This window comes from Apus apus, chromosome 3 (genome assembly GCF_020740795.1).
Source record: "Apus apus isolate bApuApu2 chromosome 3, bApuApu2.pri.cur, whole genome shotgun sequence".
Lineage (NCBI taxonomy): Eukaryota > Metazoa > Chordata > Aves > Apodiformes > Apodidae > Apus > Apus apus.
The window spans coordinates 52,152,911-52,178,352 of NC_067284.1; the positions used below are offsets into that span (position 1 = coordinate 52,152,911).

Below are 25,442 nucleotides of genomic sequence, written 5' to 3' on the forward strand. Positions count from 1 at the left end.
GAACAGTCACTCTCAGCGTCAGGCAAATGAAACATTTATTGCAGGAAATGTAGGTAGGGTGGCATCAGACATATACTGACTATCTTCCCATTTCCTCCAAGAAGCAGAGACACCTACAAACTCTTGTGACCTATCTTCAAAAGAACTACTTATGAGGTTAGAGAACTTATTGATATAGTCTAGTGCAAATATCAGAGTTCTTACACAAATACACTAACTAGCATCATCTACCAGAGAAAACACCATTCATAGGTTGGCAGCTGTACACTTGGCTTGGCACAGGGAAAAATTACAAGGTCAAAGGCTTGTAAAACTTTGTATCTTTATTAAAACTTTTAGTTTTATTAGAATTGGCAGTTGCACCTCTCCTTTGCTAAGCTGGGCAAGTTTTTGTTGTTTGGTTGTGTGGAGTTGTGGGGTTTTTTCTATTTTTCTGTGCCATAGGGTATTTTTGGGTTAGGGAGCTCTGAAAGCAAAAATAAACAGCAACCACAATGCAATTATCAAGAAAGCAAGCTGAGCAAGCAGTCTATCTTCTTGTCATGAGTCTTCCTTCTTCAGAATGACAGACCAGCCTTCAGCAATCCTGTCATCTTGTCTGTGATACAGGAAATGTCTGCCAGAAGCTGATTTCCTCTGGATGTCTTAAATGGACGTGACAATGTGGTGTTTGCCAGCCTGCTGCCCCTGCAAGGCTGTAGTCTCTTGCTGATAAGCAATACTAAGGCAAAAGACCTTCAGGCTCATTAGGTCAGATTCAGGTATAATTAAGCAGATTTGAAGAGAAGCTTTAGCTCCAGATTTATTTTTGGACTGAAGAGATCAGAATGAGAATTCTTAAGGATAAGACACCTTATTAGTCTCACAAACAGGATTTTAGAACTGTTTAAGTCTACTTGCACTCAGAAACGTCAGTCTACATGCAGAACCTGATGTTAACTTTTAACTCCTCCTTCAAGCTTAAGACTTCGAAGTTTGATATGTACAGTGAGATAAAAATATACGGATTGATCAGGTAAACTGACTCTATCAAATTATAATGTTTATTTCAGTCACAGCAAACATAAGGTCTCTTTTATATTACTAAGGCACAGAAAGAACCAAGGACTGAGTATGTTGCTGGAGGTTAAAAAAAAACAAACCTAAACAAAAACACTTCAATTAGTAGTCCAAGTAAATAACCCAAAGGGATCCCCTCCCTTCTCCTGTAAGATTCTTTATTCAAATACAGGTGAAAACAACAGTTCATTGCACCCTAGCAACTTCTTTGGAGACCAAGTGGTCCTAGAGCAGATTCCTGTGAAGAAATTTAGTGAAGGTCAAAATCAGGAGACAAAGAAGTTGAAATCAGTTTGCTTCATATTGAAAATCCTGTGGGAAGAGACTTTTCCTTATGCTGTTGTCATTGAGTTACAATGCCTTTCTGCCTGGTGTTTCTACAGTTATCTGCACTCTTCCCTTCCTTAAAACTGAAGGATCATAATGGAGTGGATCAGGTTTCCAAGTGAGTTCATTTCTTTCCTTAAATCTATGGCATTACTCGTCTAAATGAACAAGCAGGAAACAGATCTGGTAAAGAAGAAAGTGTAAAGTTTGTCTTGAGAAGACTCAAAAATATCTGAAGAAACACAACACAGGCTAAATGGTAAGTGACCAGTTGAGTTCCTCATTTACAGTCAGTGACATGACTGTCCCCTGTTAATGGTGAAATTTTTACTGTCAGCTGTGGCAGCAGGGAAATGTATAAGGTACAACCTTCCCAAGGAAGACTCATCACTATAAACAGCACACACTAATATGGCATGTTCTATGCTATAGTTTAGTAAAATCTTACCATAACACAAGTGGAAAAATGTTAGTTTGTTAGTGCCCACTATAGAATTGAAATTTACTACCTGCCCTCACCCTCAACCCACAAGCCTTAGGATGCCTTTCTGGACGATATTGCTTCCTCTCAGTGAAATGCTAAAATTCCTGTTTTGTTTTGAGTAATTTATTTCAGTTGTCTGTCTTCTTGCTGGTAGATCATCCTCATTTTCCAGTTCTAGCAACTGTCTGAATTGCTTTGATCCACTCTGTACGCTCTGTGGGTGAGGCTGCTTGCAAGTAATAGTGGATTTCATTTGCTGTGATGATTTCAAACAGGATGTTGTCCACATCGTACTTCTTGGCTACAGAGAAGAAATAGAGAAGTCAGCTATAAGGGAATCAAGTCTTGTATTTACAATGTTCCTTCCTTTCTACAGCTGTGCCTGATCAGGCCTTCACAGGATTGGGTCCATGAGACAGGTCTCTCGTTTGAAGAAACAATCCATTAATTCTGCAGATTTCACTCTCATGAGTCTCTGGTGAATTACCTCCAAACATGGAAGGATCTGCAAGCCTGCAGACAAATCACATTCCCCAAACCGTCTCATGCCTTGCCAGTTACAAAACCAGAATGTTTAAGTTAATGTCACATCCAGAATCTCCAGCTCTTTTCAAGTCTGCCAGCACAGCCTACACAAGTGCTGAGATGCCAACAGACTTTCTTGCTGGGTATGATAGCCTGCCTCTCCCATGGCAAAGGGAATGCATGGAATGAGTGTTTCTTGTTCCTTGCAGCAACGCTGAACCATTGCTGTTGCCACAACTTCTAGTTTTGGGAGTGAGCAGAATGTGAACAGTATTGATTTGTTGCCATAACCATTTCTAACATAAAGCCTCTATCCCAAACTCATCAACTAAAAAGAGCAAACTCATCTTACTTTGTCTAAGGCCAGTTATCCTAACAAAGGGATGGTGTCATCCTTTTGACAAGTCTTCTATAATCAGCTGCCAAAAGACAAGATTCCCTGTTGCTACCTTTACCACAGTACCCTTCTCCAGTAATTAAGACAGCAATAGAAAGACTCGTTATTAGAAGAATTACTGAATCATTGCACATAGATTGCTTTTGCATAAAAAAACACTTGTGATTTCAGGCAGATTGAAAGAATATACCAAAAACTTATTACACAGCTCATTCAATATATTTCTTACAGTCTGGCATATCTTCCACTGCTGTCACCACACAGCCTCTCAAGTGAATTGCTCCTAGCGGTTCTTCTCCCTGGTAAGGACAGGAAATTAAAAGGAAATGAAATACTTCTGAAAGTGTTCACATGTTGATATCTGGCTACGACTCCAAAGTGGAAACAAAAATATTTGCAAACTTAGTATGTCATCTGGGAAACCAGGGCATCCTCAGTCTGTGTGTGACACGGAGAGTAGGGGTGTGGTAGGGGGAACACCTGAAAATAAATAGAAAAATCTCTTGGGGACTTGGAATTCAGGATCTGCAGAGTTTTTAGCATGTCCTGAATAAAGGTACAAGAAGAATATAAGCCTTGTGCCAACTGTAGCTGTTATTTTGATGCCACAGTGAATCGAAAAAAAGATTAGTTAGAAAAAGAAGAGATCATTTGTAAGAAGCACTCTTACAAAACATGACAGCAGCTATACCCTTATTTACAATTTGGCCTTGCATGCACTTCAGAACTGTGGTAGTTAAAGAATGGGTGAAGATGCCTTTTTGTTGGCATAAATTTCAAAGAAGCAGTCCCAATAAGGTGACACACCTCATCTCTTTGGGAGGGGATGCCAGGAGGGGGAAAGGCAAGCTGGAAAGAGAGAGGTCAGAAACTCCTCAGTGTTGATTCTCCAGTGTGTCTAGGCTGCCTGTGCCTAGGGAGAAAGGCACAGCAGCTGTAACCCCCAGCAACACTGCTCCTGCAACAATGCAGGATGAAATAAAACCTGTGGGCTGAATCTACTTGAATGCCAGCTTCTGAGGGCAGGTTTTGCCCATGGCAGTGCTCCTTCCTTTATTAGGGCAGGGTTTGGCCTGTTAAGTGTCACACAAGAAATGGAATGCCATGTCTCAGCCTGACATAGAAAATCACTCAATTATAAACTGCAAAGTGATTGCATTGTGTCCATTTGCACTTATTTCCTTTTAATCAAGTGAGAGTAAACATTAATTCTAATTAATCACAGGTAAGAGCTGAGAGCCCAGTTAAGCATTACCTGCTCCTACGTCTGGGTGTCTCTTGCAGCCTAACTTGGCAGCCTCAGAAACCATCCTTCACTCTGCTTTTCCAGAGGATGGCACAAACAGCCCTGCTGTCCTGTCTGGTATTCCCTATCACTCATTACCATGCAGATAATATATTCAGATCTTTCCACAAGGTGTTGACATTAAAACAAAGAGGGAAATAAATCAAATGCCTCTTACTCCAGCAGGATCGTAGTAGTGAAGATAAGCAGGATCATCCCTTAAAACAAACTTTCTCACTTTCCAGTTCTTCCTCCGATGTCCCTAGGAAAATTCAAAACCAGGAAGGTCATTAACTGCTTTGCCTGCAAGTGCTTTACAGTCATCTTGAGAGAACTGGCAAATACAGAAGGAAAAAAGCTGATTATTTTGGACAGGAATAGGACTTGAACCTGGCTCTTCTGCATCCTGCTGTTTTGCACAACTGGGCTATCACACTGGTTGCTCTTTTTATTTTTTGTACAAAGCAGAACAGCTTCAACATGGGACATTCCCCATAACAAGTCTCATAGTTGGGTAGTTATGACATTCACACAAGGTCTGTGAGAACTGGGTCTAAATGCTTGCCAGAAAACATGGCTGCAAAATGTCCTGCAGGAAGGTACCTTAACTACTGGTAAGAATGAGCTGAAGGTCCTTCCCTCCCCACAAAGACAACAACAAAAAGACTTATCTGGCTTAAGCACTCTGCATGTTTAAGCAGTTCACAGCTGAGAAGCTCAAGCAGAAAAAACACCACCACCTTCCCATATGGACATAGACAGCTGTTTTCAAGACATCCACTGAAGACACCTGTTTTCTCCACCCACTGAAATGATGGGTGGGCAAAATCTCGATCTGCTGAAAGCCCTCTCAGTAGAAGCAGTGACACTTCCAAGCAATGATCCACAGCTCACTGAGGGTGACCAAATCCAGACTAACTCTGGTGGAAGACCATCATGAATCCTTTCCTCCAAGCATTTCAAAATATTAGTTTCTCAATTAGCTACATTGTTTGCAAGGAAGCTCTTACTGACTAGGCAGACATGAATGTGACAGGTTAAAAGTTAGCAGAAATATGTGAATTTAATTTCTTCCATTGCTTTTGAGTAATCCCATTGAGCAAGAGAAATACAAGTGAGCACCAGCAAAATGTTCCTAGGCTCCCAAGGAATATTTCAACAGTGGAGGTTCAGACTTGATATTAGAAAACATTTCTTTATAGAGAGGTGATCAAACACCAAAGCAGGATTCCCAGAGAGGGGTTGATGCCCCACGTCTGTCAGTTTTTAAGAGGCACTTGGACAATGCCCTTAATAACATGCTTTAACCTTTTGTCAGCCCTGAAGTGGTCAGGCAGTTGGACTAAATGATCGTTGTAGGTCACTTCCAACTGACCTATTATTTTCATTGAAGAGTCTTGGTTTTGCCTTCAGTTCACTAATACCTGCTTGCAATGGCCTCAAAAAGAAAGGATCTTGCCGTATTGCTTAAAGTTTTGCTGGAAAGGAAGTTAAACCGTTATCTTTATGTCACAGAAGGGACAGTATCAAACAATAGTGACTGAAAGGACTCCTTTGCTCCATTATGCTGAAAAAGCCTGTGAAAACTAGCAACTGAATCCAATTGTGTGTCCAGAGGGACAATGAATTGGCAGCCTTTTTACCTGAGTCCAGTTCTGCATTGTATCTATGAATTGTCACATCTCCTGCTTTAGCACTCTTACCTAATTAGAACTATAAACTGTCTTATTTCATAGTAAGAGCAATAAACCTTGCACTGTTGGGCAACAGCCCTCCTGCTATGCTACAGCAAGAATTCTTTCTGCAAGGCAAAAGGGACAGAGACTAAATCTGTCAAGTGTGGAGATGGCATAGACTAGTTTCTCTCTTCTCTAAAGCTTTTTGGTACAAAAGAATAACCTTGTAAACATGCAAAAACATCACAGTGACAGGATGGAAGACATGAAATACTGACCTGTTTCAGCAAACATCCTTGCTTGACTACTATGCCTCTGAATTCTTCTTTCAGGACCACATCATCATCACTAGAATTTCCCTCGCAGAAAAAACCACTGTCTGGCTGCATGACCACAAGAGAAATTCAGAAGTTACACAGCTACTGCATGTTTATGTACATATACAAATCTGGCTTCTCTTTGGGCTTCCCTCCACCCTGTTTCTTGCCACCCAAAAAATCAACCGTTATACTGGAGAAATCTCCCAGTGGAGCATCTCTCCATGTCACTATGGAAGTGTTTCAGTGTGAAGCAGAAATACACCAGTGGGTCTCGAAGCAACTGAAGAGAGCAGCAGCATCGATGTATGTGTCAGTGCCTCCATACTCTGTGATTTTTGGTATCACATTTTCTCCATGATAGACAGGCTGTCTCAATCCCACGATGTCACCACTTTTTTAATGCACAGACAGCAGTTAATATGAAGCCCTGCCAGCACAGCCAATCCGCTCCAGGCTAGCCATCCCTGCACCCAGCAGACCCATCCTCTTCCTCCATTGATCACAACCATCCAGAACTTGGGAAGAAGAAAAGCTCAACCTGGGATGTTTTCTAAAATGGCAAAAACTACCCCTAGTTTTTCAAATTTGCATTTCTCTATAGCTGTGATGTTGTGATGTGTGTATTGAGCGTATGATGTCTTGGGATCCATGCATCACATCCATTCCACACCAGATAAATTGTGATGCTACTTACTGAAACCTTGAATTTTGAAATGATGCAAATGTTGTTAACCATTCATATAGCTTAGACTAAATGTCTTGGATGACAGCAAGTCAGACATTGACCTGCTGTGGCCTCCTCACACCACATTGGTATTGAATCAAACTAGAAACAAGCTGAAAGCAAACAAAGCACACATGGGCTCCTAGAAGTGTCCTAGGCAGCCTGGAACTGTGATAGCCACAAGGCTGCCTTCACCAGCAGTCTCTCTGCTTCCAGTGCTGCACAGGTAAAGTCTCCCTACCAGGGACATATTGTAGGAAAACAAATGAAGTAATGGAAGATTCATGTTGCTGAAGTCAAGAGATTCTATGTGGTAAATATCAACAGAACTGTAATATTTAAGCATTTAACTTGACAGTACCTTTTTTGTTAGCATCAGTTCATAAGCCAAACATCTTTAAACAGTATTTGACTGTGAATGTGATATTGCAAGTTCTTCAAATCAATCTCCAGAATATGAAGCAATAAACAGAAAAGGTTGGGTAAACTACCAGACTGGTGTTATTGGGGGATATTAAAACCTTCTGCCTCTCTGCTCACAGGCAAGCTGTGTGTGTGCGCACATGCTGAGTCACATTTGATGGCTCTGCACAGATATGGGTTTGTAGCTTGTGCCACTCTGAGATGCCTCATGATAATGAATTACTCTCCTTCCACTGAATCATCAGGAGGAACTGATGGCTAAATTCTGGTCACTGGTGAAATTACCAGGAATCAAGTCTAAGTTAAAAAGAACCCAGCTTGATTTCAGCACTCAGTTCACACTTAGCTGCCAGGAAAAAGATACCCTGCTTACAAATATTAAAGCGAGCCAGTTTATTCTGTGTATCATGTAGAGAAAGACAATTAACATGGATCTCTCCATTTCTGTACAATCTTACTTCAGGACTGAGGATACACAATAAGAAGCCTGAGAAAAGCAAAGCACAGTGAGTCTGGGACAACAACAAAAAAACACAACAGAATAAACACTCACAAAGTAATAGAGAGCATCACTGAGATCTAAGAAGGGGGTGTCTGACAGTCCCTCGGCAGCAGCCTTGGACGTATCCCCTGCAGGCTGTAGGTAGCCTTCACTCAAGAGGGAGGAGGCGAGCATGAGACCTTCCTTGCGATTTCGGATGGAGTTGCTAGACACCAGCCAGTCAATCACAGAGGTGCCTGGAACAAACAATATTAGCCACAAAACAAGACAAATACAGAGAAGCCTAGAAACACAGGAAACAAGCCTATTCTATCTATTCACCAATGTCCTGAAAGATGTTCCTAGTGACAATGCAGAGAGCTAATCAGGAAAGGTGCTTGGGTCATCCAGTGAGGTACAGCTGATCCAGCTGATAGCAGGGGCAAGTACAACTCTTTAACATTGTACCTTAGGGAGACAAGAGCTGGGAGGGGATGCAGGGCTGAGCTGGGAAGCCCCAAGGACAGGGACTGGGGAAGTACAAAGGACAGCCAAGCCTGAAGAAGGCAGCCTTCCAGGCTGCTATTTTACTGACACAGTCCTGTCAAAACTGGCTGGCTTTTGACTATAACACCCACAGATCTGACTTGGAGTAGGACAGGAATTACCATGCAACATGGCTTGTTAATGAAAAATTCAGAAAGGAAGAAGTTTTCTATAGTTAAGTGTTTAATGCAACTTTCTAGACAGATCTATTTCAGTCTTTCTGGCACTGGTTTAATTTCTTCTTCCTCTGTTGCTTAGCATGACCATAACTGAACACCTTTTCAAGCATTAACCTTTGAGCACCTCCTGTGTTGGTCAAGAAAACATCTGCCAAGTTTTCTTCGCAAACTCCTCTGAGCTCTACAGAGCTTCAAGCTGTTTTATCTATCTTTAGCCTCTTGGCCCTGTGCTCCCTTTATTGTATGGAAAAGATGGACAAGAGCTCCTTACCCGTAAAGCAGTAATTGAACATTTTTTTATCTTTCTCCAGCTTCAGCTCCTTTATTCCCTTTTCAGGATCTTTCATTGAGAGATATAAAGCACTGTGCATTAAAAGAACCACAGAAACTGTTAGCAAATAAAATGCTTTAGCCAGCTTTTACAATAATATAGTTGTCACTCATAGGGTCTTCATGTTTTGCTGGCTTATTGCTCTCTGCAGAGCTATAGCATGGATTAGTTTAATCTCCTGAAGAATGTATGTTACAAAGCCTGGAGGCCTCACTACGTCACTGTCACAGCTGCAGGAGCAGAGGGGTGGGAGTACACAAATGGCTCACCACGCCCCCATATTTTGAGATTGGAATGACTTGTGGTGACTGTAGTGTGAGCAGAGGAACAACCTCTGCTGAGGCACCATCACAGGACCTCACAGCCTTGGTGCTAATAGGGGAGCTCACTGATTTGTGTTTTGTTGCCCCAAAGGTCCTTGGCTGAGCAGAAATCCTGTCACTGTGACATCTGCATGCTCTCAGAGGCCTTAAGTAACCTCAGTGAACCCTGATGTGACTTCCTTCCTCCCACTTGCTTTTCACTTGCACACAACCATAATTCCTTGGAGCTCCAGAATGACAAGATGGATGGATATTCAATGTCACAGGCTAAGTCGTTTGGCCTATTAGTCAGGGTGATCCTCTGATGAAGCCTGTGAAGTCAGATTTAGTCGGATCTTGGCCCTGTGCAGTTTTATTGTCTTGTAAGGAACACTGCAGGCTGATTTGTATGTTGGTATTTACTGCTCAGAGGCAAAAAATAAGTTGTACTTAATGTTTTTAAATACTGACAAACAGATGGCTTCCTGTGTGTGCCCTTTATCTCTTCTCCACCCTTTGCCAGTTCCAAGTTCTCTGGCAGGCATCATTCTCCCTTTACCATCCAAAAACTAGGCTAACATCACCATTTCTCTGGAGAGCAAACAAAAGGTTTACAGTATTTTTGCAAGAAATTCTATAGAGCATAAAAATGCCTCTCTTGGAAGAATCACATTTTGGCTGGGGTCTCTTTTTGCAATGCAGTGTGCTCAGAAATCTCCCTATCAGCAAAATGCTTTGATAAATGAGCATGTTTTGGTAAAAGATGATGTATTAAAAATTATCTTCCCAGATCTGATGGCTAGCTCATTTCTGCCACATTGTATGATCTGAAGCCATTAGTCATGCAGAAAGGACTCTTTGAATGTAACCAGAGAGGCAGCATGGACAGACGTGGTTATTGCTCTTCCAGACTGAGGTTACACATCTGGCACACTGCCTGTGGACAGAAGTAAACAAGGGAGCAGAATTATGAGAACAAACCTCAGGTTGATTGTTTCAGGCAGTCTGATAGATTTTCTTGTGGATTTTCTGGCAAATCTTTGGCCTCCATCTATGCAATGAATTGCTTTTTTGATATCCCGTACCCAGGCATCTCTTTCCTCCAAGTAGGCGGCTTGAAAAAAGTGGTCCTGCTGCTTGGCTACAGTGAGCTTGAAGACAAACTGGAATGATAAATAAACTTTTTAAAAAATATCGCTTTGGTGTAGCCAGTTGGGCATGACTAACCTAGTACCACCATGACATACAGCCTACCTGTGCCTAAGAAACTATGGAAAGTGCCTTAGAACTACAGCTAATCTAAACCACCCCAAAACTCTGAAATAAAGCATGAACAGGCAGTGCAGATAACTGGATCCTTTTTTTACTTCCCTGTGAGCAATCCTGACATTGATAGTACAGCCAAGGTGAGTGGCACTGATACAGCTGCCGGTTTTAACTTTTGCTGGGAGGTTCAATACAGCTGAAAGGTTGAAGTGCCCAGCCCCTACAGGCTTACAGTGGGTGGAAATTCATAGTATTTATAGAGATGTGGTCAGCCTGAAGGAGGGAAAAACCCCCACACATCATATTGCTCAGCTAGTGATTCACAAGTGGAGAAAACGTCAGTCACACTGGAGAGTAGCTGAACACATTTGCAGCCTTGCAAATCCTTAAGGGCTGGATATGGGTAAGGAGATGATATATCTGACCCTTAGCTACACCTTATGATCGCTGGCTATCTAAACACACTAGCAACAGTGGAAAGACTGTATTTCCCAAAAATGAGACAAGATCTTTTAAAGGTAATTCTAAGCAGAAAAAAAATAACACCAACCTGGAAAAAAAAACAACTCACAAAGCTCACCATGTTTGATCTCGTTTTCATCCAGTGATCCTTTGGGTGGAAAATCTGGATCTAATTACTCAGTCAAGAGGGTTTCCACTTCCTTTAAAATATAGTTCCCCATAAGTGGAACTGTAATTTATTCCACAGTTGTATTAAAATAAATACAACAGGTTCTGACTCAGCAGGCGTCTAAAAATGACAGGCTAATCAGCAAGCAAGCAGCATGGTTTATGAGGGCAAGTAAAGACTATTGTCAAAGAGCAGAGAGCTGTGAATCTACAGCAAAAAATAAAAACACTTTAATTAGTCTACTGAAGCCTGCGTTTGTAAATGGCACATTTCTGAACATCCATAATATGCATCTTCCAGATTGCAAATGGGAAAAATTCTGATGCCCTGTAATTGTGCAGAAGTCCCACTGCCTTTCATGGAAGACAGATTCAAAACTACAAATCATGGGTGCTCAAAAATCCATTTCAGACAGAAAAGTAATAATTTATTATCTGTACATATTTCTAACAACATCCACCTTTACTATTACACAGTAAAGAGCTACAGCCTGAAAAATCAGTGTACTGTGCACATGAAAAGCCATCAGATCTCTCTAAATCCCAATGTCCAAGGGACATGCTAACACACCAGGTTAATAGAACGAAATATCAAAGCAGCAAAGTGAGTTTTTACCAAAGGAAAAATCATCATTCTCAAAGTCAAAGAGCTAAGTAGCAACATACAGTGAAATGCTGAAGAAGAGTTTTCATTTCCATTACAGACTGGGAAAGCTCTTTATCTTAACTTTAGCTTTTAGAAAGTTAGGCCACTAAGCTAGAAATCCAGGCCTCTCACCAACTCAAGAAGGAGGATCTGCTCCAACACCTGCTGAGATCATTTGGATCACTTTAACTGACTTCAGCAAAGTGACTTCAGGTGTTTTGGGTGCCTCAGCCCACACGGCTGAGATCCTTCCTTTTTTCTCTATTTTCCCTCAGAAAAGGCCTCAGTAATTACAATGAAACATAATGTAAAACTCATTATGTAGACTCATAACATAAAATGAAGCGGCATGTAAAACACATTGCTGTCAAACTGGTACATCCTTAAGCAACCCTCTCACTCTCCCTTCAGATACTTCATACCTCACTGCTTATAATTCACACTGGTGAATTATCATTTCGTTATTGTTAAATGTGTTACTGACATTTCCAAGAAACTACTATAGTACGATTATGACATCAGTGCCCCAGTGGGAGTCAAAAAAACAAAACAAAAAACACCCCACAAAACTGTTTGGAAAAGATTGTTATGTGAGAAAAAATTAATTTCTACCATTGTAACATAGAATCTGTGATACTTTTGAATATAGCACTTCTCTCCTCTCCCCATGCACTGTACCTCATGTCTAGAGTAAGGAGTGCCATGCTGAGGCTTTTAAATTATATAAGGTAGGAACATTATGTAATGGGAGGATTGATTGATACACCTGAAGGCTGTGCAGCCATTCAGCAAGATCTAGACAGACTGGAGAGCTTGGCAAAGATGAACCTCATGAGGTTCAACAAGAATAAGTGTAGAGTCCCGCACCTGGGGAGAAAAAACACCATGTACCAGTATAGATTAGGGGTTGACCTGCTAGAAAGCAGTCCCATGGACCTTGGGGTCCTGGTGGACAACACGTTATCCATGGGACAGCAATGTGCTGTCATGGCCAAGAGAGCCAATAGTATCCTGGGATGCATTAAGAACAGCGTGGTTAGCAGGTCAAGGGAAGTTCTCCTCCCACTCACTCTGCCCTACTAAGACCATATCTAGAGTATTGTGTCCAGTTCTGGGCTCCCCAGTTCAGGAGGGACAGGGAGATGCTGGAAAGAGTCCAACAGAGAGCTGCGAGGATGAATAAGGGACTGGAATATCTGTCATATGAGGAAAGGCTGAGAGACCTGGGGTTGTTTAGTCTTGAGAAAAGAAGATTAAGAGGGGCCTTTATTAATGTCTATAAATATCTGAAGGATGTATGTCAAGAATGGACCAATCTCTTTTCAGTGGTACCCTGTGACAGAACGAGGGGAAATGGCGCCAAGTTACAACACGGGAAGTTCCACCTCAACATAAGGAAAAACTTCTTTACTCTAAGGGTGAGGGAGCACTGGAACAGGCTGCCCAGAGAGGTTGTGGAGTCTCCTTCTCTGAAGACTTTCAAGACCTGTCTGGATGAGTTCCTATGTGATACACCCTAGGTATTCCTGCTGCAGCAGGGGGGTTGGACTCAATTATCTCCAGAGGTCCCTTCCAACCCCTATGATTCTATGTTATGGGTTCTGTGAACATGGTTTCAAATCAGTAGATTTAGAACTAAATGTGTGCAGATATACTTAATTTCTGTTCCTTTATTTGGTTATTCAATTTTTCTGTGTGTACTCTAGTCCCTCAATGTAATTATGCTTCACCTTTATTATTCATGGTTTGCAAAAGATGTAAAGCCAACTGCTATGACAAAGAACTCCCAGCTGGTGCCCAGGCAATGCACTGACACACACTCACCCTGGCTGAAACAGAATGTTGGCTCCAAAGCTGTTAAACAGTAAGGTTTTCCCAGCCATGCCAAAGGGTCACTCAGGCAGGAGCTCTTAGCAGTAAGGAACAGTAAATGGGCTTGATCAGCAGGCATCCTCAAAGCCTTCTGAATCAGTCAGACAATCACCCTTGCCAGCTCAGGGATCAAAACCACCTATGATGGACATGGGGTGGCGAATGCAGAATCGTGCAATTCTCTTTCCTGGCATGATAACATAGTCTCCTTCTTAGGACAACTCCCATTTGTCCAAAGAGGTATCTAGAGAGAGCTGGGAAGAGCAGATAGCTCTTGATGATCTTGTTCTGGGTAGGATTTCCAAGGTACTGGCCCTCTAAAACCTTTTTTTGCAGCCATCTACAAGTTATTTGATTCAGCACAGAATTAAGAGCAATCTTTATTCTCTGCTCCATCATTCTATTGCAATGCCTCAAACTGAGCTTTTGGGTTAAGAACCCTATTTTCTTAACAGATGTAAGTCCAGAAAGACTCCATATGAATCAACGTTTTATTTTTCATATAAATATGGGATCTGCGTAAAGAAGGAAAAAAACCAAACACAAAACAAAACAAATAAAGAAGAAAGAAAAGAAGAAAGGAAGGAAAAAGGAAAGCCCTGACACCAGGGACTCTGACTGCACTTAACACAAAACCTAAGGACAGGTACATTCTCCTCATTTTACTGATATGAGAAAGTGCAGCTTGCTCTCTCTCACACTTCCTGTTTTTCTAGTGCTCTCAGAGACTTCTCTCTTTCATCAGGCATCCTCACCGTACAGTTCATTATACTGTAATTGGATAATCTTCCAGATTCTGGGGGACCCGATGATCAGAAGAATGCCTGGGTGTATAATGCCCATTATAATGAAACTGAGCCTCTGAAATAACAAATGACTGACTAAAGATAAGATTCTTTGCTCATACTAGAAATCCTACTTTATCAAGAACTATTTCTCAGGAACCCTGTAATAAAATATGTATGCTTGTGCATTTATCTTCCTGTATCTTAATTTCTGTCAAATAAGACTCTGGATTTGTGAATATAGTGATCTGTGTGTTTCACTGTCAATTGGTAACTCAGCCTGTGCACTGAGGTACTTTGTTACCCTTGACCTTAGAGATCCCAAATGTGTAGGCAACATTTGAACTACTTTCTCTAAGTCATTTTCAGTTTTTTCACTCTCTGAGTGTAGATATGACTCATAGGCATTTGCAAAAGCCCTAAAAGTAATGATGCAGTGTGCAATTCATACCGCTTGCATTAATGTGAAGCATGGGGTCAAGTGGTTACCAAATTGTCATAAAAAGGTTTGGAATTACAGCTTTACTTGGGCTTTGGTGTCACAGCATTTATCTCCTTCCTGTCTGAGCAGACAGTTGCTGCTCTTTGACAATAAATACATGCTTCCACTGCTCATTAAATAGTTTCCCATATCTTTATTCTGTGGCAGCTAGATTTATATTTAATACAGGATTTGTGCCACTCAGCTAAGTGTCCTCACAACAATATATTTTAGCTCTGCTCTCTGACAGACTCAGAGATTTTAAAAAACAAAAACACTTTCCGAATTGCTCCTCTTGAAGTATTGCAAATTTTTCCCAAGCATTCACACCTTTCAAATACTACACAAGAGATTTGTTTATGACCTTCTAAGACAAGAGTTGCCACTAGGATGACTGCAAGGAATTTGTATCCACCAGCCTTTTGCACCTTCAGTGCCTCCAGGAGTATAAGCATAATGTCAGTCACTGTTATTAAAAACGTACTTACCATTCTTTTGCCAAAATCTTGGCATGGGCTATTGACAGAACTTCCTTTTAGTGGGACCATCCCTTTAGGGCTGTTGTCAGCCTTCCGCTTGTAGTATTCAATTCCATCTTCTAAGAGCACGACCCACATTGGCTTCCAGGTATTAAACATGCTGCCCTGCATCAATAAATCAGTGTGCATTATGTTCAATAAATCACTCTTCACATGATTCCCACTGAAGATATTACCTTCTAGGGAGGGTCTGCCTGATGCTAGAATAGCTATAGTTAGTGTCAGAAGGGGAACATACCACAACCACACCCATTTTACCAGGCAGTTAAAAAAAAAGTTGTTATTCTTCTGATCACCATTAATTTCCTCTTGTAGTCACCCTGAGTATGATTTTTTCCAAAAGTGCAGTGTGTGCCCCAGCAGGTGTTTCTTTTCAGTATCAGTTAGTCCCAAACACTGTCTTCAAGATTACATAGTAGCAGTATTATGAATAATCCTCAACATTTCTGGATGTGAACTGGAACATTAGGATGGCATTGTTAATTTGGGCATCCTGTGCTATATGTAGAACTTTATGCTACAATAGAGTCAGGCATTGAGGCTTGGCTGTCTGATAAGAAAGAACACATCTCAGAGGATTTCTAGACATAAAATAACAAGTTGTAAGAGTAATGAACAGTTTTAGGGCCTAAGGCTGCAGATTTCCAGCTGCTGTGGTGAGGAATCGAGGTGTTTAATTTCATCTTTTAAACCTTTTACTTCCTGTTCCTAAATCACAGCTGTTAGATGCAAGAAACAGAGAGATAAAAACAGGGCCAGATCCTACATATGCTAAAACACACAGCAAAACTCAGGGACTCAGAAAACAATGTATTTCTCTGTCTTGAGCACAATTAACCTCTAGAATTACTAAGACTGTTGCACTCTAGATAAATGCCAGATGAACATTTAGATATGCTGAATACCAACAGTTCCTCTAAAGAGTTACCAAAGCAAATCAAGATCTGTAGGCCCCAAATCAGATGCCATCTTTCAAAAAATATTAGTTTCTCTTACTATTTGTGCTACAAAAAGAGACCTAAATGTACCCCCCTCCTCCTACAACTCCATCTACAGCACCCGTCCTCAGCCCATGGGGGCTGAGCAATGCTAAAGCTGCCAATAGAAGCAAGGCAGGCACTGTTGTGCTGTGCAAACGGCTTGCTCTGATGCGTTAAACGTGAGAGCTGGGCAGAGTTAGTTACATTTGCATTTTGTATTTCTGCAGAAGTGGAAAGGGCAGAAACATGCCGAGTCTTTTTATTCCCCAAATGCTTCCTCTATCTCATCCTTTTTTTCTGCCCTACCTTCCAAGAACAGCCTTGCCCTCTGAATCAGAGCTCATGTTCAGATACAGGTCAGGAATGAAAACTTGTCAGCCGAGATCTTATTAAGAGCAGGACTTGCTTCTAGCCTCTGCAGCCCTCAGTGGAAGCAGAAGGTGCCCCACAATTGAATGCTGCCTTCCAAAGGAAAGTCACTGCCCTGAGAATTCTCTAGAAATGCAACTAAATGGGAGCTTACAAAAAAAGGAGTCTCATTTGGGTACCACACAGGGGTTAACTGCTGTTTTATTTTTATTTATTTTTTTTTTTTAATAACCATTTTTGAGAGCCCAAGTTTACCCACTGGCTGATTTCTGCTGAGAAATCAAGTAAGGCGATAAGACAAGACAAGAACTGTTGCAACTTCCTCTAGTTTGTGGGTTTGCCACAGGTTACAATTCATCTGCTCATAAACACACAGGTCCAGTACTTCCCAAAGGTCAGACTCTGACATGCTCTGCCATCGGAAGCCACCATGGAACAGTGTTAGACTGGCAGTCAGATCCACCCCATCAGCAACCCGAATATGGTCACATTGTTCTCATCTAAAACATCTCATGAAAGAAAAGCAAGGAGGAAGGTGGATTTTATTTTCTTGGACTAAAAATTAAATTGTGACATCTGCTCGAAAGACTGCAGATACAGACAGGTGGTTCCTTGAAATGCTCTTCAAAATCATTAGCCACTTTGTTAAATGGGACTTGGAATGACTGTACTTAGGGTGAAAATTCCTGGACTGACAGGCTGGCTCCAGGACAGGACAAAGCACAGTTAACCATACAGGTAACAAGAGGAAGTAGAATGCCCCAAGTCAGATAAGCCAGTGCTGGTGTAAATCTTTAAATCAAACTCCTAAGCCAAAACATCCTTTACCAATTTTAGCCCCTGGACCAATCAAGGCTACGAGTTAACTTCATTTTAAGCTGGAGTGTATAAATATTCACTATGTTGTTACTAAGGTGTGCTAGTTTCTTGGCATGAGCCTGGTAACACCTGATCCTGTGCAAGATTGTCATAAACTTGGTATCTCATCTATGTATGTGGATTGGACTTTGCACACCAGGTAAAGAATCCATTTTTGGAACAACAATGTCAAAAACACACACAACTTCCCTTTGTTAGATCAACTTTCTAGAAAATGAGTTGGTTTTTGCTCAGAAGATGACATAAGGTTCCCAAAATATACTGAGGTTTAAGCTGACCTAAATGAATACTGAAGTCTGAACCCACATGGATTGGTGATCACATTGTCCCAGCTAAACCACTGACCAAATAGGTGACAAATGGCCTTTGCTCTCTGCAGAGAGCTGTGTCTACATAGATGACTCCTTTGGGAGATCCAATCATTGGCTTCAATTTGCAGGCATGAAGGATAGGAGTACCTAATTAGCAGGTAAGGTTAATCAGCAGCATGCTTATCCCTGCTGGAAGCTCTGGTTGTGGAATTCACAACAGCATCACTGACATTTCAAACAGCTAGCACCTGTCTGATCTGTATTTTCTGTTCCTTTTGGCCTCCAGCCCTTCCTCTAGCACTGCTGCTCCTCACCACCAGCATAAGCTCACTTCTGTAATGACAGGCCCACGTAGGGGATTGTTCTGGGAAATAGGTGCAATTTCCTCTTCCCTGTTGACATCACAACAGCACCCAGCAGCAACTTGAGTAGTACCTGCACACAGAGATTTCTTGGGGACCCAGCACCCACAGGAATGTGAGGGACTGATACCGGCAGTTCTGTACATGTCTTTTTGCCACTATACCCAGCCAGGCACACAGTTTGGGATTGTGCCAGCATCCAAGTTTCTAGCCATTCTCCTGTCACAGAGGAATTGTGAACCACTTGCTCTATATATCAGGCCATTAGAATGAGAGATCAGCACAAATCTGGCTTCCTCCTGACTGCACCACTGCAGCTTCATGATTACTTGATGAACTTACCTCCTTTCAGATTTAAACAAAAGTCAAAGCCTTACCCCACGGGCTCAATTGCAAAAGACTCCAGAGCAGAAGTTGCTGTGGGGGAACAACTGCCTTCTCAAAGAGGGGAAGCATATGTGGCTCCACACACTGCCTCTAGGCCAAGGCAATCTGAACTCTTTAATCAATTGTGTAGGCCATGGCCATTTCAAGCTCTTACAGCTTTTGCCAAGCTTCACTAACCTGTTAGTGAAGTATGTAACTAGTGTAACTAGTACATACTCAGTAGTATGTACTAGTTAGTAGTATGCTAGTAGTACACTGAGTATGTACTAGTGTATGTATGTATGTAACTAGTGTATGTTCACTAACCTGTTAGTACTAGGTTACTTAGTAAAAATGCAAATCTTTTGATCCAAAGGTGCATCTGAGATAGTGCAAAATGCCTTATGTAGTATTCTGATGAGACACACCTGCTAGCAAGTGTCTATAATCACTAATACCACATTGTTTTACTGCTCCAGGAATTCTGTTCAGTTACCTTTTCTTCTTGGAAAAAAATATCCTTTTTTTAATAACTGAAACCAAAATATGCTTCCCTACACCTCCCCAGTCTGTTCAGAGTTAGCTTTCTTCCACACTCTGTCAAAAACTTCCCACTTACCTTCTTAACCAAGTAGCCCTCCCTTATGCGCATCGGTTCTCGCTCCATGTCTCAGGCAATCCTGCTCTCAGGTCTATCAGCACTGGCAGTTTAGTTCCTCTGGCAGCAAAGTCTGTGGACTAGTGTTTTTACAGTACAGCTGTGTCACTTTCACAAGTTCCTCTGCTTGCTAATCACATGAAAACAAGCCCATTTCCTCTTACAAAGTGAGAGATAGGGAAACGCAGAAGCACATGTGTATTTATAGTTTGCCTCTGACAGAACAGGCAACAGCCTGACAAAACGCTCAGCTGTATCACACACAGCTAGCCTTGATGGCAGAGTCCTGGAAAATTAACTAAGCATTTTAGTGCCCAATCCGAAAAAATCAGACCCACTCTGCAAATACATGAATACTAGAAAAACAACCAAAAGGGTGGTGTACTGTGTTGCTGGTTGGTGCACGCCAAAAGGATCTCAGAGACAGGTTTCCAACTCACCAGTTCTGTCACTTCATCCTGTCTTTGAAGCCTGACGCCCAGTGGGTGAGCATGGGTCTGGCAGAGAGCATGAGGGCTCTCATTTGGTTAATGACGATGCGCCCCCTGCTGATACAAGAAATTTGCTTATCAGACTTGATCAGGTTTTGGAGTTTAATGCTGAGGCCTCCTAAAAAGGGTGGTATGAATGGATTAGACCAGTCCATCACATAAAGCACTGCAGAATATCACTTTCCACAAGGATCTTTTACTTATTCCAGATCTCACTTAGCTATATTTGGTAAAAGATAAATCAAAGCCATAATTTTCCAAAAGTTGACTGTCCTTGTTTTGCTGGGACAGAATTATAAAATTGTTTATCTGTTCAGAGAAGCTGTGGTTTTCAGAGGCTGCAGAGTCAGTTCTGTGAGAACAAGAGACAAGATGCATTGTTTTAATTTATACCCAGCTCTGCTATGCAGGTTTCTGTAGTCACCAAAGTCAAAGGTAGTTTTGAACCATGCAGGTGCAGTGGGTGAGGAAGCCCAGGGCAGCTGACCCAAGCTGGTCAACCCAAGTATTCCAGACCATAAATGTCACCCTCTCTACACATCGGGAAGTTTGTGGGAATAGGTATTTTCTTCTACCATGGCTGCCTTCCCGAGAGGGTCCCATCCATCTCATCTGCTGTCCCGTGCCTGAGGCCCACTCCTCTGCTTGCTGTTCTGTGGTTTTGTGCATTCTCACTGCAGCTGTCATGATCATAATGCCGGCATTCAGCCTGCACTGCTAGAAGTGCACAGCTCGCAACTGCTATCTGAAGCTGAGTATAACTTAGTAATCTGTAATAGTATTTGGGTTAATATTAGTTCATTGTTATTATTCTATTAAACCTGTTTTCATTTCAACCCATGGGCCTTCTTTCCTTTTCCTGATTTCCCTTCTCAGGTGAGATCAGGTGACTGAGCAACTGTCTAAACCACAATTATTTGGCATGTTTTTGGCATTTATATCCAAGAGCTTATCTGGGAGAATTGTAGATTTTTTTATCTGAGAGTCTTGAAGGGTTGAAGTTTTAAACAGATTTTATCACATTCGTTACAAGCAGTCATTATGATAAAGTAACTGAAATTGCTATTGAGTGGAGTTTTCTGGTATTTCTTTAAGTAGCTGTGGGAGATGTTACCACTGTTCATTGGTGGTGTTGCATGGTTTATCACTTCTGTGGGTGGACTTAGGGGTATTATTTTGTGGGTTTTATGGTTTTGTTCATTTGTACAGGCTGGTTTGGACTTAGCCAGCTTTTATTATCCTGGGCATAGTGCCATGTGAGACAGGGCCGGTGGCTTCATCTGGCTTTGGGAGTCATCTAGTGAATGTAGTTTATAATTACACCCTCAGGTCACAGTCAATGGTTTTTGAGGATTGACAATACCCTTGGGACACATCCATGTCCCTCAATATTTTCATAAGCCTTTTGAATGTCTTGGCCTCGGGAAACGTTGGTATAGATTGACATGCTCTGTGGCTACTCAGACCCCACAACCCTTCCTGACGGGCACCACAGCCACTCAGACCCTGACAAGCCCCACGACAAGCACCGCAGCTGTCCCGGGCCCCACGATGAGCACAGTGTCTACTGAGACCCTACCAGCTCCCACGACAGGACCTGAAGCTGCTTCAGCCCTGGTGACAAGCACTGCATTGTACAAGCACTACTTAGACCCTGACCATCCCCACAGCAGGCACTGCAGCTACCCCAGTGGATAGTCAAATTTCTGCAATGGGTACTGTGATTGCTGAAGTCCAGGTAATACCCACTGTGACTACCCAGACCTCAGTGACAGGTAATACAGCCACTCTGACCCTGGTGACAGGTGATGCAGCTGACCCAGGGACTGAACCAGTGCCAACAGCAGTCAGCCCTGGACAGAAGGGGAAATCTGCCAGAAGAGCAGGTCAACCAAAGCTAGTGCAAGAAAAAGAGGTAACCACATAGTCTCCATCTTTAAGTGACCTGCAAGACACACGTAAGGATTACAGCTGTCATGAAGGCGAGCAACATAAACCCTATTGTGACTAGCCCAGATACCCCATGCATTCTCAGCATACATGACCTCAGGAGAGGGTATTTCAAGGACCCAAGAGAGTACCAGTGGGCATCTGGTGTAGCAGCAGTGGAGATGGAGGAAACTGAACAGCTGGCTACCATGTTTGGTCTGCCAGAGGAACCTTCTGTTGTGGGGCTGCTGAGGGTCAGTGAACAAAAGATGTCCATCACTTCTACAGTGGTGCACTAGGAACAATATTGCACTAATAGAGATGCCCTCAATTAGTGGGTCAGCTATTCAGGTGAGATGAATTTTGTTACAGCTGCCAGCTACTATCTGGAGATAAGTATAACTTTGTCTTTTATATTAGTATTGGGGTTAATATTAGTTAATTATTTTAATTCTATTAAATCTGTTTTCAATTCAACCCACAAGTCACCTTTCCTTTTCCCAATTCCCCTTTTTGGGTAGGGTTGGGTGATAGAGCAACCGTCTATACAGCGACATTGATATATATCAGAGTCACAATCCCTCTTCTCCACAAGGAAGGAAGGGTGGTTGTATACAGGAGGCAATAAGGAGGCTGCTGCATTGCCAAGAGGAAAGTATTCTCCTGTGCACAATACTCTGAACCACTTTTACAGTTAAGCCCGTTCAGGTAAGGTTTGAGCCTAGGATTACTCCATCTCTCACCTCTGCCACCTGGAAAGATCCCCAAACAGGGACTTCTGCAGACAGAAATTCCTGCTGTTTGACTCTGTTTGTCTCAGGTTTGACTCAGAAGTATACAGAAGCCAGAGAAGATCTGTGACAGAGCAGCAGAAGGTTAGAATAACCCTCAGAGGCCTTCTCCAGCCATTCCTTACTGATGCGGTTCTCCCACAGATAAGACTGCACTCCTCCCTTGGTTATATGTGTTGGTGCTCCACTGTCCCAACTGCTGAGTTGGGATTGTGCCCAATTTCTTCTCACTGTCTGAATTGAGATTTTCCTTTCCAGGCCTTTCTCAACCAGCTGCTGCTTAAATGACCACTCCAGTCTCATCTTCAGGCGGAGCACCTGTCTGTACCCACAAGCTCGGGCTATATTCCCTTTGCAGTGCATTTTGCCTAAAGCATACCTTTCTGTGATCATTTTATGTGTTATTAGGTTGTTTGGGTTTTGTTTCTGAAACCTACAAAATCTCAGCACATTGTTAATTTGTTACTGTAAATCATGCTATAGTGAGGATCTGATTGCTGTTAAAGGCCCTAATTCTAACCAAGCCAATCACCCATTAGGCAGTTCGCAAATCAAAGATTCAGTATACGCTTCCCATCCTCTGGCTGTCTAGTGTACATGACATTAACCAACAGATTCTAAAATTATTAGAAGTTCATGCCTACCTAATAAAAGCTTCATGCTCTTTAGAAACTGAGCTAAAATTAAAAAAATATCACTAAATGCAATCTAAAAGCTTTGTGTTACATTTACAGTAAAGGATCTGCCTACCAGTCCCAGGGCCTGAAATGAAGATGCATTCCAGAATTGAGATAATCTAACTGTATTTATATTTATGTAACACCTCCCTTTTTTCCATAATCCTTAAAGAGATGCTTGATGGACTTAGGAGCTTGTAGACTTCTCCTGTATAATGCCTTTTTTGGCCTGTAATTCCTTTTGCTTTAAGAAGGTGAATTATTTCCTTCTCTTCCCTTTCATTGCAGTAGCTCCATCTTTGGGAAAAGGGACACTTTTTTTTTTTTTCCTCTGATTGAATAACCCAAAAATACAGGTCCTATATAATGACAATTCAAAGTAAATACCTTTCACTGCATGGCTGGAAGCCGAACTATCCCTTTATCAGCTGCCTTGAAGCCATAATGCTACAGAGCCTGGGACAAACATTAGAGACCAAGAACTGGCTCACAGTTAGGTTTTCCTTGCTGTCTCTCAGGCCTGAGGAAAGGAAACCCCTTCCCTGGCTGGAAAGGCTTAGAGGGAACAAAGACAAAAGAATCTGCCAGCATCTTCCTCCCTGGAGGCAGCCTTTCCACAGGTTTTCCTGCTCACCTGCTACTGCTGGTTCAGTGTTTGTGCTGAGTCAGGATGACAGGGCCTTACAGGGTAAACTGATGATGAGAAATATCCAGGGACAGATTCTCTTCAGCAGAACATCTATATGACCTTATACTAAAAAAGTGGTTTTGTGTGAACATAAAAGGATGCCAACCTCACAATTCCACAAAAGCTCAGTTTTTCCTTGACCTGCATGGAATGCCCTTGGAGGTATGAAATGCAATTCTAGACACAGTGGCACAAAGCCAATGACTCCAGAATTTACAACTTGCTACTTAAGCAACTCAATATCAAAGCATAAAATTACTTCCATCTGATATTAGCTGGAAGCAACTACTTCTATAATACATCATTTCTCTTTATTGCTTCTATATCATCTTCAGAGCTCAGCTATTCCTTTTGCTTTTCTGCCTTTTCTGTCTGGACCAATCCTTTTCTTTAAACACTGAGGCTTGGTTTCATTTATCACACATCACACCACAGGGGAATCAGCCCTTTGTCTTCCCCCAGGCATAAATGTGCTGATCAGCTATATAATTCATGTGAAACAAAATGTTCCTTAACAATACAGTGGCCATGGCAGGGGTGAGGGACAGCCTAGACTGCTGATGCATCTTTGTGCAGCCATTCCCAAAGAGCAGCAACAGACATGAGAGAGAGGAAGAGCTGTACTTCTTCTAGTTCTCCACAGAGGGGACAATAGAGCTTTGTCTAGCCGAAAGTAACCTGCATTGTGGAAGCCTGCTATAACTTACCTTTTCTCCCATTTCTGTCCAAAGTGGGTAGAGGTGTGTGATGCTGGATTAGCAACATTTGTCACAATAGCAAAATCTGCAACAGATTTGAGTATCTCAGCTTCCATTACTGGCAAGCAATCTGTTCTTTTACGGGAGATCTTGCTGCTGTATTTCCTCAGAAAATTCTGGGGTTTTGTTGATACTTCAGGGTCCACTCCTGCAAGCATTAAAAAAAAAAGAAAAAAAAGAAAAAAAAGAGTGATCAACCACATTTATCTGAGCAAGGGTCTAGCTTAGAGACTGATGGGAGTTTATACTGATGAGAATGCCAGCTGCTGTGTCTTTACAAAAGGAATGTCTTTACAAACAGAGATGACAAAAAAGAGTGAGAAGACAGTCTTGTTAAATGGTGCCACCTCACCAAGCAGCTTGGAGCCAAGGGCCAAACCGATTTCGACTCATAGGAATACCAGATGTGTCTTTACAGAAGTGGTGATTAAGAACATCTCCTGCATGTCTGGGTGAAAGCAGCATTGTGTAAATCCAGATTTAAGAATCAACAAATAAAATTTCTCTACAGGAGAATCCCAGACTTTGCATAGAGTTAATGATACATGTGATGTAGGAAGCAGGGGGGTGGATATCTGTTAGGGGGGGGATATATAAGAAGGTGGATCGAGAAGTCTGTACCTTCTGAGTACCTCAGCCAATGGGGAAAGGAAGAGGGTCTTATGCAGCTGGGACACAAGGATAAAAGGGGCTGCGATCCCCAGCAATGTGAGAGATCCTACAGGGATATGCCCCAGGGAATTTTCTCCCTTCATTTGAAAAAAGTTAGCTGCTTTTTTTTTTTTTTTAGCTCCTCTGTCTCCTTTGTGAACACTGACCTCTGGCAATGAGATTTTCCATACAATACAAAAAATTGGAACCATCTCTTTGCAAATAAACATGTCAGTTGCAAGAAAGACAGGCCA

The 25,442-nt window shown here is 42.0% G+C and overlaps 1 protein-coding gene across 3 annotated transcripts; it reads right to left on the reverse strand.

The window, feature by feature from the left end:
• Positions 1-17: 17 nt before the first annotated feature.
• Positions 18-24,670, reverse strand: PLEK (pleckstrin). Of its 3 annotated transcripts, none has more exons than XM_051613316.1 (9): positions 24,487-24,670; positions 15,228-15,383; positions 10,041-10,222; positions 8,698-8,789; positions 7,774-7,958; positions 6,032-6,136; positions 4,256-4,339; positions 3,022-3,091; positions 18-2,171 (listed from the first exon to the last, which is right to left on the reverse strand). In XM_051613316.1, the coding sequence occupies exons 1-9, from the start codon at positions 24,496-24,498 to the stop codon at positions 2,032-2,034; spliced, it is 1,026 nt and encodes a 341-aa protein (XP_051469276.1). In that variant the 5' UTR covers positions 24,499-24,670; the 3' UTR covers positions 18-2,031. The 3 variants fall into 3 exon arrangements, with proteins under 3 accessions (XP_051469276.1, XP_051469275.1, XP_051469277.1); XM_051613315.1 differs by lacking the exon at positions 24,487-24,670 and adding an exon at positions 19,165-19,268; XM_051613317.1 differs by lacking the exon at positions 24,487-24,670 and adding an exon at positions 19,165-19,213 and having other exon boundaries at positions 15,228-15,378.
• Positions 24,671-25,442: the final 772 nt, after the last annotated feature.